The sequence below is a fragment of the Drosophila montana genome, unplaced genomic scaffold (genome assembly GCF_035044405.1).
Source record: "Drosophila montana isolate Dmon_TW-CO22-7 unplaced genomic scaffold, ASM3504440v1 contig_402_1, whole genome shotgun sequence".
NCBI lineage: Eukaryota > Metazoa > Arthropoda > Insecta > Diptera > Drosophilidae > Drosophila > Drosophila montana.
Window position 1 is genome coordinate 3,833,562 of NW_026998739.1, and position 18,391 is coordinate 3,851,952.

Consider the following 18,391-nt stretch of genomic DNA (forward strand, 5'->3'; position numbering starts at 1 on the left):
GATAATGTACATTTAAAGAAATTAATCCGTATTAAGCAACAGGAGACATCGGCATAGACAACATTATGAGATTGCTTTAAATTCAAACAAGAATATAAATAAAAAATATAAATATAATTTATTTAAAAGGTATTTTACTTACAAATAGTGTCATCAATTTTAGTTATTCTCATTCATTAGATTATTCTCAGCACAGTAAGTACAAAACACAACATCCATTTTAACCAGATCGGTCTGAATTTGCTCTACATGGTAAATAGCTAGTTACGTCGGATTCCAATCACTTCTGTATATACATGCCTTTATACCCTGTTGTCATTAGAAGTACCTAAAAAGGGTATAACGGCTTTAAGCAAATGATTACATATAAAAGGCAGCAGGAGGCATGTCCGACTACATTAGGTACACTGCATAAGCAATCTGAACTGGACATTCATATTGATCTATGGTACATTTGATGATTAAATGAATTCAAATCGAGGTGCTAATAAAGAATAATTTTGGAGTTTTTAATTATATATAGCCAATTTTTGAAATTGGAATTTTTTGGACAAGGTGTATAATGTCAAGTAAATTATTATATTTCCTGGATCTATATTTAATTATATTAAATTTAGCTGATTTTAAATTTGCATTTTTATACGTGCAATTAAATCAAAATAAAGAATATAAATATGTCCTTTAAAAAAATAGATAAATCTGTGCCATACTCTGGCAAATTCCGACGAGTCCAGTGTCCAAAAAATCAAGGAGATTTCACATCTCACCAATAAGCGAATGCTTGTTTGAAATTAATATTTAAAATTTAACGGTCGTCAAATTCCATTCGATATGTTGGCGGAGTCTTAAAATTTGACCAAAATTCAGCTGAATTACCAGGCGAACAACAATGTCAGTAGGTAGCCAAAAGTCGGAGACAGCACCATTAAAACAGATTGTGCGCCGGCGCGCCATTGGTCATATATATGTATGTATAATGGCAAGCGAAAATGCATGATGGCTGCTCGGCGCAATAACTGTAAATATCCTTATGTTTTGGTTTCTCAGCACATTCGTCAATACATATCGACCGTTTGCGTTGTTGTATAATTGTCTAATAGTGATGCGTAGTCACGCAAGTGATGCGACGGATTTGGCTGTCTAATTCAGTATCCGCCAAAACTAGCCATTTATTTTGATGGAAGTGTGCAAATTAAGTAAATTGAGTCCAATCTTAGACGGATGATTCTTTTTGGACTCGTGCGAGTATTTTAATTTGATTAAATATTGCCAAATTTTAAAATTTGTATTTTTATGGCCAATCGGACATTCTGATCCGCAGGTGTCAATTAAATTATATATTTCCTGAATATTACCTGTGCCATACGCTTGCAAGCTCCGACGAGTTCTGTGTCCAACAATTCGAATGATCCACGGTTATCGTGGCAGTTTTCGCCAAATTCCATTCCACATGTCGGCAGTGTCACAAAATTTGACCAAAATTCAGCTGAATTACCAGGCGAACAACAATGTCAGTAGGTAGCCAAAAGTCGGAGACAGCACCATTAAAACAGATTGTGCGCCGGCGCGCCATTGGTCATATATATGTATGTATAATGGCAAGCGAAAATGCATGATGGCTGCTCGGCGCAATAACTAAATATCCTTTTGTTTTGGTTCCTCAGCACATTCGTCAATACATATCGACCGTTTGCGTTGTTGTATAATTGTCTAATAGTGATGCGTAGTCACGCAAGTGATGCGGCGGATTTGGCTGTCTAATACAGTATACGCCAAAACTAGCCATTTATTTTGATGGAAGTGTGCAAATTAAGTAAATTGAGTCCGATATTTGGCAGATAATATTTTTTGGTCTTTTGAGAGCATTTGAATTTGATTAAATATTGCCAAATATTATAATTATAATTTTTATGTCCAAGCGGACATGCTGATCCGCAGGTGTCCATTAAATTATATATTTCCTTGATCAGCGTATATTTATTTTTATTTAGCATTTTTCGGGCTTGCAAAGCTGTAATTTACTTTTTAAAAAAAAATATAAAATGACGATACTTATGTATTTAAAGAAAATAGCCATACGCTTGCAAGCTCCGACGAGTCCTGTGTCCAACAAATCGAATGATCCACGTTATCCCGGCAGTTTTCGCCAAATTCCATTCGACATGTCGGCAGTGTCACAAAATTTGACCAAAATTCAGCAGAATTACCAGGCGAACAACAATGTCAGTAGGTAGCCAAAAGTCGGAGACAGCACAATGTAAACAGATTGTGCGCTGGCGCGCCATTGGTCATATATATGTATAGTGCTCGGTGTAATAACTGTAACCATCTTTTTGTCGATATGTATTGACGAATGTGCTAAGGAACCAAAACAAAAGGATATTTACAGTTATTGCGCCGAGCGGCCATCATGCATTATCGCTTGCCATTATACATACATATATATGACCAATGGCGCGCCGGCGCACAATCTGTTTTAATGGTGCTGTCTCCGACTTTTGGCTACCTACTGACATTGTTGTTCGCCTGGTAACTTAGCTCGATTTTTGTCAAATTTTAAGACTCCGCCGACATGTCGGATGGAATTTGGCGAAAACTGCCACGATAACCGTGGATCATTCGAATTGTTGGACACAGGACTCGTCGAAATTTGCAAGCGTATGGCACAGGTAATATTCTGGAAATATATAATTTAATTGACACCTGCGGATCAGAATGTCCGATTGGCCATTAAAATACAAATGTTAAGATTTGGCAATATTTAATTATATTTAAATACTCTCACGAGTCCAAAACAATCATCTGCCGAAGATCGGACTGAAATTACTTAATTTGTAGACATCTATCAAAATAAATAGCTAGTTTCGGCGGTTACTGCATTATTCTACCAAATCCGCCGCATCACTTGCGTGACTACGCATCACTATTAGGCAATGCTTCTTTTATTCATTTTTGCGACAACAACAATGCAAACGGTCGAAATGTATTGACGAATGTGCTGAGAAACCAAAACAAAAGGATATTTACAGTTATTGCGACGAGCAGCCATCATGCATTTTCGCTTGCCATTATACATACATATATATGACCAATGGCGCGCCGGCGCACAATCTGTTTTAATTGTGCTGTCTCCGACTTTTGGCTACCTACTTACATTGTTGTTCGCCTGGTAACTTAGCTCGATTTTGGTCAAATTTTTAGACTCCGCCAACATATCGAATGGAATTTGGCGACCGTTAAATTTGAAATATTAATTGCAAACAAGCAACTGCATGGGGGTGAGATGGAAAATCTCCCTGATATCTCATATTCAATTTGGCATTCGGCAACGCTTCTGTTATATTTCTGTTGCAGGCTACAAAGCAATTTTTTGTTTATCCAAGATATCTTTCCCAAACTAGCTAGTTGCGAGTATCTCTATTCTTCTCTCATGTTTGCAAATTGTGAGCAACAATTCAACAAGGTATTCAATTTTCGGCTTTTATTTTTTACATTTATTGCCAATGATACATTTTATTATATGAAAACTGAAATTTGTTGCTGTTTATGAAAATGGTTATGCGTACTCTTGACTACTCTTTTTTATCTGTTTGTGAACAAGGTATAATATACATAGAATCAAAGAAACTTTTATTTATTTATATATAGGTGTCTAGGTCCCTTTAACTTGCATAGGAGCAGGGACATTTTGGTCGCACCATCATTTGCACCACTTTGTATGAGTACTCCCAGCCGAGCCACTTTTCCCAAAACATACCTTTTCCATTTAATTTACTGTGGTACTTGCCACCCAAATAGAGTCCGAATAGATTGCTAAAAGCATAACCAAATTTGAAACACACTATGTGTTACTAAAGAGTTTTTATATAGACTCACCTATCCGTACAATCAGCAATCGGAACTAGCATCGTTGTCATTGTCATGTGTGGAAAATTTCTTTTTGGCGTGACGTGTTAGAGAGTCGCCCACATCTCCGGAATAGCTGCCCAATTCATTCATGGCATATTTTTCATTTTCTGTACCAACCAAAAAGTTATCATAACGTGCATAACGCTTATTGCCCGAGAAGTCCTCAAAGTAGATGTAGATTTCGTGCGGCTGTGAGGCAGTTATGGCGTGCACTTTATCTAGACCAATGAAGAATTCATTAGTCAGATTCCCGAAACCTTGCTTATATTCCTGCCAGTTGCGAAAGAAGTTTAGATCGCCGACAGTTCGGGATGCAATCACGGTCCAGCCCGGACTGGCTAGATTTGGGCATTTCTATATGGTGGGCATGACGAAGGCAAACTCCTCAAAGTGTGGGTAGCGTTGGTATCTATAAGCTTCCTTATAATGTCCGCCACTTTTAAGTTTTTTAGCTCAGTAGAATTGTCATCATAATTGGCCTGTATATACTCATCGACCATTCCATATATCTCATTTAGTTCCTCTTTTAATCTGTCAATTGAAAGAGGAATAACATTTTTATAGACTTTTAAGTTATACATACACTTATATATATAAGTACTATATACTATACCTGATAATATCTGAATGAGCGGCGCTGCCAACAACAACTCCTGCTGCACTTTTGGTTTCATCTTCTGGAATTTCATTTGAAGTAAATCCGCACTGAAACATATATTTTTTTCAGAAATATCTGCACACAATAAAACACTTTAAATTACAATAAATGCTCGTCGGACCGAAACACTAAGACAATCCTGTGAAAAATACCACACAAGGGCCAAACAAATCCAGAAGAACCTCATCGTAGCGCAACTTCTCCTTAACTGATGAATAAATTGTGAGCGGAGCATTTAAGTAGATTGTTCGATCTTGTTCGCCAAAAGTCTTGTCTATAGTTGATAAGAATAAGTATAAACCGTACATATGTATATTTATTCTTTTTATACGATTTATACTATAGGAGATACCCTGTCTGAATAAGTTGCATGGTTATATTAATAACAATCGCATTTGGTCAGACAACCAAGACTGACCAATGCATATTTGAAAGCATGTCACAGTTTTATAGTCCGTCGATATTTGATTTTATTTGATTTCATGTTTGTGCAGCACTTTGGGTACTAGAACGTGAAATTGTTATTGAGTCCGGGGGCGTTACCCAGTTGGCTGCCAACTGCACATTGCACATCAGCAAATGCTTACAGCTGGCGGAGGACATTGTTGCTGCATAGCTAAGCTCTTCACAAGTCTTGTTTGTTGCCCGCAAAAAAGCCAAGCAAATATTTTGCCAAGCGGCGGCAAGAGCAACGTGATGCTACTTGTACTACGTGGCGTATGCCCAATGCAAACACAAGAGAGCCCTCGTCCGCCCAGAGGGGCGGACGGCAAATGTGCTAAAGACGCTGATGATGCATTCAGCATTCTACTTGACAACTAATGCTGAATTGGCCAATTCAACTGCAGATTGTAGCACTTTCAATGGCAACACTTTAGCTGGTCAACAAAACCAGCTACAGATTCAATATGCTTTTATTTTGAAAAGTAATGCGAATTGAAGCCGAAGGTTATCATTTAGCACCGATTTATCACTTCGTAACAATATTAAAATGGTCAAAGTAGAAACAAAAAAAAAATTCTCAGAATTATTATTCAGTTTATAAATTTGACAATTTGCACACACAAATAACATATTAAAAAGTTAATAATTCATATACTTAGTTAGTGGCAGCTTAATAATTAGAATTCCCATTTTCTAATTTGTCATAATTATAAATTATTTTGACTTTGCTTTTATTTCAATCGGTTTGAAAAATAAAAAAATAAAATGCTTGATATTAGTTTTAATTCTAGGAAAATTGCCAGTGCCAGGAGTTTATAAACAATTGTTAGCTTAATTATTTTATATATTTATATATTTTACAAATGCTTCCTATTTTGAATGTAATTTGCGTGGCCATTTTTAATCATGCATAAAGCTGTTAATAAATGAAGCTCATAATTAACGACGTACTCTGGCAAGTGTTAACTTTTAAAAAAGTTGATAAGGAATAAAATATTTGTAACATTATATGTTTGTGCTTATATAACTAACTAACTAACTAAAAGTTATTATTGTTGATTGGAAGTTGTTTGGATTAAACCGCTACGGCGCGTTGGTCCAGCAGTGTGTCGATGATCTTCTCGATGTGCTCACTGCAACTGCCCAGACAGGTGTCCGCGTACTCGACAAGAAACTGCATAAAACTCTCCAGCTCTTCCATGGAGCAGGCGCGGAATCCACTGCTGCGGGCGATATTATCAATGGTGCGCAGCTTGTGGGCATATTCCGGCTTGCTGCGGCAATGCCTCAACGTGGCCTCGGTTAGTTTTGAGGGCAGCTCGTAGTTGCGTATGCGCTGCTCGACGCTTTTCAGCTTGGTTTGCTGCTGCTGCAGGATGCGCAGCATTTGTGGCATGCTCATGGGCTTCGATCGGACAACGGGCAATGTTTTGTCGAAGAGCTCATCCAGCGGCACAGCCTCATAGTCCTGGCTAAACAGGTCCGGAGAGAACGAGAGCCGACCGCTGTTATTGCTGAAGCTGTCCGATTCAAATTCGGTCTGGTCCAGATCGCTAGTCTTGATGGCATTGTTGGAGCCGTTGTAATGGTTACTGGGCCAAGCGTACTTGCTGCGTCCCTCCAGTCCATTGCTGTTGCCCGTCTGCAGACCCACCAGCATGCTGTAGCTGCTCTCAATGGAGAACTTGGGCATTGTGTGCCAGAACTCGGGCACGCAGCTGAACTCAAAATGATCGACGCCAAAGCGCAGCTCGCAATCAGGACTAGTGCTCAGCTCCGTGTCGAGGAAATGAAACAGACGTTCAATCTTCTCGCTGGGCATGTGCTTGCCGCTAAACGGCACGGCCAGATCGCCGCTGGCGAACCAATAATGCGAGAAGCCCTTGACGCTAGGCGGTCGCTCTGGCAGTTCCTTGGTCTTTGCCTCCTGCAGGCCAGCAGTTGATCGGCAAAACTTGTGTCCATCAATGCCGAAAGTCAGCTCACGTGTTTCCCAGGTTTTTTGGGTGAAGATCTCGTAGAGCAGACGCAGTCGCTCCGGCGTATTGTGCACAATGTCCAATGCGACCGTAAAATCTCCGGCGCTGATCCAAAACTTGGACTGCGGCTTGCTTGGAGGCAGCTCCTCCAGCTGCGATGAGCTCATTTCGACAGTGGGTGCATTGGCAAAGAACTCACGCTCACTGCAGGTCGGCGTTGTTGGCGCATCGGACGACGTAGCCAAGTCCAGTGGATGATCCTCTCGTATCACTTGCATGGCCAAGGAGCTGCGACGCGACTTGTCCAGCTGCTGCCCAGTTGCACCAATGGGACTGAAGAGCTGCTGATGCGCGGCACTCGAATAGTTGTGTGCCTTGACAGGGGTGGAAAAGCCCGAGGGCTTTGTTTGGGCCATGCCAAGCGAGGAGCGACGCAACGGACTGTTATCCATGGCATCATTGGAGCACGTCTCAAAGCCCTGATCTATAAAACTGTCGCGGAGCTGCTGATCCAACGATTGGCGCGGCGTCTGCGACGGCGACTGATCGCTGTCCGCATTGGGCGATGGCGAGGACATCACCGTCAAGGTATACGCGGACTTGATCTTTCTGGGCGAGTTCACCTGACGCATCAGCGACTTGTCCAGCTCAATGTAGCTCTGCTCCGGCATTGGCAGTGACAGCGGCACTGGCGGCTGTGCAGCAGCTTGAGCTGGTGCTGGTGCTGTTGCTGTTGCTGCACTTGATGGCTTCTTCTTGGCTTGCAATGCCGCTGGCTTGTAGTCGGAATCAGAGTCGGTGCTGGTCACAGCATTGGCAGTCGCTTCTACAATGGAGTTCTCCTTCTTCCAGGTGAGCGTGCGGCGCATTTTCTTCTTACGCGGCGGCCGCACGGGCTTCGCAAAGTCAAAGTCTGGAGCTTCGTTTGGTGTTGCTGGCATTTCTGGCTGGGATTCATCGCTGGTTATCTGTGCAGACAATTGAAATAAATTCAAACCAAATTGATTATAAATTAAATTTAAAAAATGTGGAAAACGTCTATTTTAACGTTCAACGACTTATGAAATTTTTAAAAGAGTTTATCAATGAATTTTTTGTTGCGAATTATTTATAGTGAGAAAATTTAATTTTTGCCATATGTTTAATTTATCGAATATTTCAGTTAAACTTTGATTTCAACGCATAAAACACTCGATATCAGCTTTCGGTTAGAAAGCCGCTAAAAATTGCAATGCACTCACCTTTGGCAGTGTAGACAATCCAGATTCACTTTCCTCAGCGTCTGATTGCTTGCAACTCGATGAGCTGCTCGATGTTATGCAGGTGGATTGCGTCTGGCCCAGACTTGGACGCGGCGCTGGTACTGGCGGCGCTTGACGTTTGATTTTACGGGGCGTGGGCGTGACGGCCGTTGGGGTTGTTGCCGTGTCCACGTCCTTTTCGTCCACATGGCTCGATTCCTTAGTTTTGCTCTCCAGCTCGAGCTTGGCAATGGCCTCCTCGAGCAAACGTTCTACGGCAGACTTCTGGCTCATATCGCCAATGGAGCTGGCCGTCATCTGGGCCGGCTGCTCGTCGCTGCTGGCAATCTCAATGGTCTGATCGCTGTTGGATACGCTGGTTATGTCGAAGAGCACGCCATTCTCGGCAGTTAGCCAGCTGTAGAAAAGACTCTCCAGCGGCTCGTTTTGAAAAAACGGAAGACTATCATTCCCGGCGCGCTCCTGACGTGTGCGTCGTATCTTCTTGGGCGGCGCATACGCCTCCGTGGGCAGCACGCTGCGTATGGCTGACAAATTGCGCTTCTGCGAGGCGCACTGCTCACGCTCGTGCAATAGACGGCCACCCGGCATGGCAATCACATGTCGCTCCGGACTGGGCTTGATCACCACAGTCAGCGTGCTCACATGCAGCGATGGCGATGGGGATTTGGCCGGCGTTGTTGCCGGTCGTGGTGGCGTCGACTCCAGCATGCACTTGGCCTCCAGTTCCTGGGCCAAATGCTTGACGCTGGCCTGCTGCTCGGCCACCACCTCGCCGCGTGCCATTTGCTTTTTGACCTGCGCCTTAAGATCGGCCGCATGCTCATTAAATTTGGGATGCTTGGCGGCAATATCACTGACAAACTTATTGAAGAGCAACACCTTATCCCTGACGCTCAGCTCTCGGAACACATCCTCGGCCACCAGGCAGGGCCCTTGATCAATAGACTGCTGCTGCTCATGCTGCTCCTGCTGCTGCTGCTGTTGCTGCTGCTGCGGTCTGGGCTGTGGCTTGGGCTCCGGCGAAAGTGATAGCTCATTGTGCAGCGTGGCGTATTGCGGCGGGTCGGCGCGCCGCATTACCTGATTGATCTTCGAGTTGAATAATTGGGCTATTTCCTTGACCTTCATGGGCAGCTTGCCGCTGGCCTTGTTGTTGGCGCCACGTACCGCCTGTGGTGTCGCCAGTTGCGGCTGTTCGTATTTTTGTTTCAGCTCGTTGATCTTTAGCTTGCAACTGTCGACTTTCTGCTTGGGCAGCGGCACGGATTGGCTGGCCAGTTTGGCAATGGCGCTGGCCACCTTGCCAGAGCAGGGGGCGGTCGTTGCGATGGGATCTTTGCTGGGCGTTACGGGCACCTCTTCATCAAAGTACTTCATGAGGTTCTCAATGCTGGACAAGTCCAAGTCGGTGACTTGTATGCGTGATGGGGTCACGTATGAGTTTTGGTACTCCAAGGCGGTCAGGAAGCGGTCATCGTCCAGTGAGGAGACCTCAAAGAGCTCCTCGCGCGTCATTGTGGCACGCAGCAGTCCACGCCCATCGCTGACATCGCAGTGGGCGTGGCGTGAGCGTCGCTCCTCAATCTCCGCATTCAGTTGAAGCAGCTCGCTCAGATCGGCGCTGTTCATGGTCGCCGTGTCCATGACGAGCTCGTTCTGCTTGTGATTATTGTTGGGTGTGGAATTGCTTAGCACCATATTGAAATATTTTTTGTTTAATTTTCGTTTTTTTTTTTGTTATTTGCGTTGTTCACGTTAGACGTTGCAGTTTGTAACTGTGAGCGGTGTCGCTTGTGCGGCGCCTTTTAACCGGCCACAGGTAAACGGCATGCAAATTTTATTGCACCCGCTAATCCGGCCAGCATCAGGTCTTCTAATCGAGGCACAGCTGCGGTTCTGGGTTTTCACTAGATTTCATTAGCGGCGCGTACCTTCCAGGAAGCCTCTAATTCGCTGACCTGCGGATGGCTGTGAAAAAGGCAACAGGTAAGTGGAATATCATCTAGAAGTGTCCATCGGCAATACGTTAATCAAGTTAACAGACTGCGCTCGTTGACTTGGCACATGAGCACGGCACTTTGGCCTACGTTAAAATTATGATAATAAAAGGGACAGTATTTTAAGGATGAACAAAGATGTTGCCAGTTTATGAGGGGTTTAGGCACGGAATTATGACAAGCATTGCGACAGTTACAAAAGCAGGCACCTCGATCCTTAACAAGATCAACGTTAAGTTATATGCGTGTTCATATTTATACTACATAATATTTTATGTAATTTTATATATATAATTAAAAGAAGTATTTAGCTCGCAGATACAGTGAATTCTTGTAAAGAAGTTTTAAGCTCAGGAGGTTAACTAAGTAAACGACCTTGCGTATTTAAGTATGAAAATATTATAGAAAATATTTGGTATACCACATGTGCCCAAAAGTATGCAACGAATTGCTTTATGCCAGTGCCAAAGTGCTCCCAAAGAGCTTGCGAAGAGCTGACAGGAGTCACCACAAAATGCGAGTACTAACTAGACCCCAGAGAGTTGTGAGCGACAATAAAAATCACATACGAAAATTTTAACTTGTCGCTGGGCAAAGCACTTGGGTTGAGCTTTGATTTCATTGGATTTGGGACAGCTGGCAATGTCGCCGCGAGAGCTGAAACTTTGTTGGCATCGCCATTTGGCGCCTTATGCAAATCGGCGCCAAAGCTGTAAACGAGAGGAGATTCAGCAGGTGTTAAGTTTAGGAATTGCTGCTGAATGCTGATGATGACATTTGTGAGTTGGTGGCAGCGCAGTTTACTGCATCATCATCTGCGACTGAGTTTGGGCCTTAAATTCGACCATTTCAATTTGCTAATAGCCACGTGGCATATTTCCACGCATGGTAAGTTGCATCCACCGAATCTAGTCTAGACAACAAATTTGCCAAACAAAACCCAATGGGTAAAAGGTTTTTCACGTTTTTCAAATTATATTTTTCTCCCTCTGCTGTACCACTTCTTTGTCTGACTGTCTGTCTGTTTGTTTGTTTGTTTGCCTCGCTTTCAATAACTTTAATATCATTTCTATGGCGCACAGACGCCGGAAATTGAATTACTTGAGTAACTTGAGAGCCAAAAAAAATAAAAGCAAGCCAAACAAAGAAGGTGGGGCTTGGAGTATAAGCGCGCTTATTCATTGACTTTAAGATGCAGAGCCAACCGCAAGCATTTAGTGCTCCCCTTTGCGCCCATCGCAAAAAGTGCATGGAGGTTACAACTTATTTTGGAACCAGGGTTAACGGTTGGAAATATGGCGGGGGGAACAGGGAGCCGTATGCCGAGTGCATGCGTAAGTGAGCATTTAACAAGGCAAACAGTTTGCGCGGCCCGAACTCAGCCCAATTGCAAGTTACTTTTGCTTTTTATGCGCTGCCCGTTGAATCGTGAGGCACAACTTTGTATACCCTTTTCCATACGCAGCCTTAGCTAACCTGGACGCCTTGACTTTTTGCTGCCAGCCTTGAAGACTGTAGAGGAAAGCTTCTCGACTAAAGGTCTCTCTACGGCTATGCGTACAGATCGGAGTTTTTAAAAAGTCATCTGAATCTAGACTTGGCAAGATCTTCGGATTACAACACGTACAACTGGGATATGATAGGCAATGATCAGCAATTCGTAGAGCCGCACTCTTCCATTCCTTTCGTGACTTGCCAAGCGTAATTGAATTATGAAAATCGCGCTTCGACAAGGCGGCGTTGCCAGCCGCAGCTGCCGATGCATTGATGTAGGCAACTCGGCAAGGACATGAAAAGGGACATGGCATGGGCATGGATGGGGCTACCATTGAACCGTTAACAGCATTTTAAACATGCTTGCACTTTCATGGATGCACACACACACGCACACGCACACATGCACACTCACGGCTGAGAGATATAGCCGCTATGTGGAGATTAATTTTCACGTTTTCCTCGTGTTAATAATTTAATAAATTAAAATGAAATTTTGCTTTACAGCGCTCAAAATCGCTTTACTCTTTGCCACTTTGCTTTACACCAGCACATTATGAAATATGTGACGAAAAAGTAAAATTTTTAATATAAATAATTGTTGTATAGCTTTCACTTTGTCATACACTGTGTGCACACAAAGGCATATGTACTTGTTTATCCTTTTTGCAGCTTATCACAAGTATTTATACATTAAGTAGTTGCAAATATTTCGCATACTATTTCGGTACTAACTGTCTTTGACAAGGACTTAATGTTCGTTAAAAATATTGCGTGCTTAAAAAATGGTTATTAATTCATGCGCTGTCAATTTTGCTGACCTGGCCTTTGGATGTGCGTGTGTGTGTGTGTGTGTGTGAAAATGCCACAAATTGCGATTTAATTAAAATGCAATCAATTATAAGCAAATCAAGCATATGCTTTAATGATTAGGCCATGAATATTTTCAGGAAATACATAAAAAATCATCGTTCAATAAAAACTCAAGCACAGTTTGTTGATAGACCACACAACTAATTCGATTAATCAAGCTTTAATTTTCTCTGAAATCGATGCACTTTCGTAGCTATACAAAATATTCATATGATAAATTTATTCGCCTAATGTTGATGATCATAAATATGCATATTTCATCATAAAGCTGCATATGGAAATACATACGACCAATCTATTTAACAAATCGCACCGCCAGCTAAAATCTTCAACTAAGTAATTAAAATATCCATACCCAATAATTCGGCCAGTCTAATGACAAATTTACTAAGAATGTGAATCGAACATAAAACTTTTGAAATAAATATCGGTTAAATATCCATTTAAATACTCATTAGACTAATACAGCATTTGGTTAGAGTACTGGGATAGGGAGTAGTACTCCCTTAAAAGAGTTTAAATTATGAATATCAAATTTGAATTGTTATTTGAAATTGATTTCTTCACATGGAAACTAATTAATACTAGCGCAAGAAGCACAAATGGTGCTGAAACAATCAGTCAACGACAAATTGTGCTCTATGGGATCACTAATGGGCCTGATAAGCCGGCGGGCGAGTGTTACAAACGTCACAAGTCGACGACGGCACAAAGGAAACGATTGCCATCAAGCTCATCTCTCGCAACTTGACACTCGCCACTCGCCGCTCGCTGCTGGCAGCTGGGGAGTCAAGAGTCCAATGCGCAGTGGCCACTGGCCGGGCCCCCTCTCCACTCGCCAAAGAAGAAGACAAAGAATCGGCTCGAGTTAATGTTTACCAAATGCATTAACGATGGCCAGCATATCGCAGCGGTTGCCGGTTCTCTGACCCCCGTGCGAACCTCTCGTGCTTGGGGTTACTCATTAATTGCAACGCCAAATTGCGTCATCCGTTAATTCAATGCCTTATCAGGCGCGGCAGCCGAACGATGGCGACGCTGATGACAATTAATAACTAAAACATGAATTGAAACAATTTTCGAATTGTAATTCAAGCCGAGCCGCGCTGCACTGGCATAAATAAAGCTGTGAGTTCTGCTCAACAAAAAAAAGGGCTGAGAACCTTACCAAACGAAAATTTGCATATGTATATTTTTTCTGATCGTATAAACTGATCATTAGCTGAAGTAGGGTAAAAGGCGAATTGCAGAGACAAAAACTATGCTAAACGATTAAGTCTGATTGTTCGGCAAGATTATTATATTTTAAACAGTTACCTGAACAATATAATAAGCTTGTTTAGCTCGTTAATTAAAGAAGCTTTGATATAATATTATAATATTATTTTATTGAAAAATAAATTCTAGAAGATACACACAAAATAAAAATTCAAGCTTGCCAGATTTTTAACTGTATATTAGTTAATTTATCAAGCAGTTGTTTTACATATTTCAACATAGGTAACCAAGTTCTCGAATGGGAAAATATTTGTTTAATATATTTTTAAATCACGTGCATTTCTTGCAGTGTATCATAGATAAGCCCGGCGCACACTAACTAAAAGAAAAGACGTATTTAAACGTTGATAAGCAAGTCAAGCAAAAAAAAAAAAAATTGTAAAAAGCGCGCTGCAAGAATTTAACACACACAAGCACTCGTACACACACACGCACACACACTCAGTAAATACATAAATGTGTATGTGTCGAATGAATTAAATACGAATACATAAAAATTGAAAACGCGTGAAACGAGTTTTTAGTTGATTTTTAGCAAGCGGCGAACGCGCAACGAAACTTTCTGCAAATCAAAACGGAAATTGTGAAATACTCAAAAATATACAAAGAAATATTTTTGTAACACCTTTCTGACATGTGTGCGCCTAAAAGAAACCAAATACATCAACAACAACAACAACAATTGCTGCTCCGAACTGCAGTGCACAGCATAAAAAACTAGAACCAAACAAATCTGTTGAAGAAACAACAAATTTCATTAAAAGTGTTAAGCAAAAAAGAAAAGTTTAGCTCAAGTGAAAATGCCACGCCTTTGGGCGCTCTGCTTGCTACTGGCCAGCGCCAAGGCGCTGCCCACCAATCAGCTTAACAAAAGCTGCCGCCTTACGGCAGCCGATACATCCACGGCGACACCCTGCAGCACGGATATCAATTTGAGGCACATCCAATTGCTGGAGCAATATATGCTGCCCGAGCTGGATGCGTGCCAGGACTTTTATAAGTACGCCTGCGGCAATTGGCGGTCGGTGCATGAAGCCGGCGTATCGGCCATGTCGCTGAGCGGCGCACGCATCGATCAACGCTATGTGGAGCTGTTCGAGCGTCTGCTGGTTGAGCCACAAGCGCCGGAGCACGAGCTGCCCATGTATACGAAGCTGTTGCGCTACTATCAGAGCTGCAGGGCGTTGGGTAAGCCGCGCCTGCGCCGCTATTTGGAGCAGCTGCCGCACACGGCCAGCAACCATTGGGCAGAGCTGTTGGCGCTGCTGGGACGATATGGCTATCACGAGCACTATGTGAAGATCGAGGTGAGCCAGCACAATGCCACACAGCATATGCTGGTCGTGCAGCCGCATAACTACAATCTCAGCCTGAATCTCAGCATGATTATCTACAAAGCTCTAAGGCGACACACGCACGGCCTGCTGCCCAATCTGACGCAGTTGCGCGAACGATTTGGGCAACTGGAGGCAACACTGCAGCAAATGGCTAGACCGCCAAACAGCAGCAGCGAGGAGGAGACGCTGCGCAACTATACACTAGAGCAACTGCAGCAGGAGCTGCCACAACTAAACTGGACGCATGCATTGCAGCTGCAATTGGGCGCCACATATCCAGGCAGCCATCAGCTGCTGGTGGATGATCTGCCGGCCCTGCGCCAACTGATCGCATTTCTCAACCGGACCGATGCACGGCTGCTGCAGTTGTACAGCTGGGCGCGTTTCCTGCAGCATCTGATGCAGCTACCCCACAATCCACTGAGCAACAGCCAATCCAGCTCCAGGTCGAGTTGTGTGCGGCACATGCGCAAAACGCTCTACCTGCCCATGAATTTCGTATACGAGCACAGCTATTATGGCCGGCAGCGTGCCGCGGATGAGCGCGTCATCTTTGGCGTCTTCGAGGAGCTGAAATCCCAGTTCGCCCAGCAGCTGCGTCGCAATGAGTTTGGCCTGGAGGCACCGCTGCTCCAAGCGCTGCTGGCCAAGGTGCACGGTTTGCGACTCAATCTGGGCAACATGCCGACCAACGCGAGCGCTCAGTTTTATGTGGATTGCGCGCAGCACTGGCGGGTGGGCGGTGACTTCTATGAGAATCATTTGCATAGTCTGCTGCACTACTATGCGCATCTGGCGGAGCTGGAGCGCAGTGCGAATGCCAGCATGCGTCAGCTGTGGTACAGCTTCAATCATCATGGACCCGGGCTGACCGATAATATTGATGCCACGCCGTATTTCTACTGTCTGGGTAGCATTATCATTATGCCCTATGCCTATGTGCAGCTGCCCTTCTACGACGCACAGTTTTGGCCAGCTCTGCTTTACGGCGATTTGGCCAACACACTGGGCCACGAGATGCTGCACGCCTTTGACACCTACTTCGTGGACTACGATGCCCAGGGTGTTATGCGCGACTACAGTGATCAGTTGCTGCTGAACGACCGCTACGTGGATGCGGTGAACTGTCTCAATGACAGCGAGGTCTTCATGCTGAATGAACGTGCCGCGGACATCAGCGGCACACGCTTGGCGCTGCAGACCTACATGCAACAGCCGGCGGAGAGGCGCAACAATGGGCGCTTGTACTTTCTGCAATTCGCGCAATTCTTTTGCGGCGAGGAGGCGGACATATTCCATGATACGGGCAGCAAGCGCTTAAACTATGCGCTCGCGCAGATGCCCGAATTCGCAGAGGTATTCCAGTGCGCCCAAGGCTCGCCCATGAATCCCGTGCAGCGCTGCCGATTCTGGTAGCATCAAGTATATGTATACCATATAGTGTAAACGCTTGCTTCTGTATACAATCGTAACTGCTGTCTGTATAGCTTTAACTAGTTAAGCCATCAAGTATTGTAAATAAAAATATGCTTAAGTAACTGCTCTCGCTCCCTATCTTTCGTCTCTCCTGTAGCCATATGAGGCACATCAATATGCGGCACACATATGCCCACTGAAATCCTTGACAGCCTCGCAGCAAAGCACAAGCAGCGGAATTTGGCGGGGAAAGGTAACTTGCAGCCAGCGAGACAAGTTAATTTTCAATTACGTGCACAACGTGCGAGCCGGGCAAAAGTCGAAAGCCAACAGCATACGCGACTGCGCCTACAACTGAGGCAAGCGAAAAATGATGCAGCCTGGCAGCTGGTAAGTCAGTTGGCCACATGAACTTGCAAATGACCTGATCCAAAGAGACGCCAATAACTAAATACATAAATGCAGGCAGCTGTACATTTTCCTACAAGTCGATTTACGGCCAAATGTTATTTTGGGAGCTTTTTTAAATAATATTAAGTGTGTCATAAAGCCCGCTAATGCTGAACTTGTACGTAATATATTCAAAAACATAATTAATAGTACAAAAAAAAACGTATTCTTTAGTGGATGCAATAGAAGGGAATTGTGTAGTTCCCACATGCCAGAAGCTAGCTTGAAATATATATGAATATTTGTTTTTTTATGCAGCAAAAGTGTTAACAGATTTCTTATTTGCTATCGAGTTCCATAAAAGAGCAAAATCAAAAATTGTTTTAAATTGAAAGTATGTTTAAGTATTCCGTCAGCTTTAAATAAGTGTTGCATCAGTTTTGTGTGTTTCAACCGAGCAAAGTTTACCGAGTAAAAAAATTTAGTTTTAAATGAGCTGAGTAGTGTATATATGTGCATATTTTAAATAAGTACATTATGTATGTTTCGCAGGCAACAATCACCGACTTTTTTTTGGCTTTCGCCTATAACTTAAAACTTTCCATATTATATAAATAAATAAACATTGCCCACGTATATATTTAATTAAACGTTTTTTGTGCCTTTCAGTGACTTGCGAAAAATGTGTTAGAATTTGCGCAACATTTGAAATCAACTTGGTAATTTGTAAGGTACGCAATACAATTAATTTAGGTGAATTTACAAAATCGAATACAATTATTTATTTATTTTAATTTACTTTCTGTTGAAAATTGTATGAAATAAGTTTTGCAGCTAATCCAAAAACTATGCAGCACATGTGGCCTGCCGATGTGCATGGTCAATAACTTAACAAACTTGCAGCGCTTACGAAAGAAAAACTACAAATGGAAAATATGAAATGCAGAGGCAGCATTAAGAATTTTCTCGTCGGCATCGTCATGCATTGAAATCAGCAGCTTGCGGCACAGCAACAGCAAAAGAATGCTGAGGCACAGATACAGCAGCTACAGATGTACTTCGTCTCTATATCAACAGACCGGAGCACAGCACAGACACACAGACGCTCACACACACACACACACGCACACACGAACGTACACGTACAGTCACATATGCGCAATGTGCGTGTCTTGTTTGCCGGCACGCTTTTTATTTATTTGCTAATTAACGCGCTTCCTGTGCAGCAGCCGAAGATTGAGCTGCGCGGCAACCGACAACATCACGCCGACGATTTTCTCTTGGCAACTTGTTGAAGGTCGTTTTGGCATATTACTCATACGCAGCATGGACCGCAAGTCACCTGGCAACC

General features: G+C 43.2%; 2 protein-coding genes across 2 annotated transcripts; one reads left to right on the plus strand and one right to left on the minus strand.

The window, feature by feature from the left end:
• Window positions 1-5,777: 5,777 nt before the first annotated feature.
• Window positions 5,778-9,953, minus strand: slam (slow as molasses). Its single transcript, XM_064698033.1, has 2 exons — window positions 8,232-9,953; window positions 5,778-7,958 (listed from the first exon to the last, which is right to left on the minus strand). The coding sequence occupies exons 1-2, from the start codon at window positions 9,951-9,953 to the stop codon at window positions 6,087-6,089; spliced, it is 3,594 nt and encodes a 1,197-aa protein (XP_064554103.1). The 3' UTR covers window positions 5,778-6,086.
• A 4,363-nt stretch (window positions 9,954-14,316) lies between these two features.
• Window positions 14,317-16,772, plus strand: Nepl4 (Neprilysin-like 4). Its single transcript, XM_064698137.1, has one exon. The coding sequence runs from the start codon at window positions 14,698-14,700 to the stop codon at window positions 16,648-16,650; it is 1,953 nt and encodes a 650-aa protein (XP_064554207.1). The 5' UTR covers window positions 14,317-14,697; the 3' UTR covers window positions 16,651-16,772.
• The last annotated feature ends 1,619 nt before the right edge of the window (window positions 16,773-18,391 follow it).

Excerpts from the sequence above, each read along its gene's own strand:
- slam (XM_064698033.1), bottom strand. The coding sequence starts at position 9,953 with ATGGTGCTAAGCAATTCCACACCCAACAATAATCACAAGCAGAACGAG. Across the intron at positions 7,959-8,231 it reads GATTGTCTACACTGCCAAAG|ATAACCAGCGATGAATCCCA; the intron begins GTGAGTGCATTG and ends TTGTCTGCACAG.
- Nepl4 (XM_064698137.1), top strand. The coding sequence starts at position 14,698 with ATGCCACGCCTTTGGGCGCTCTGCTTGCTACTGGCCAGCGCCAAGGCG.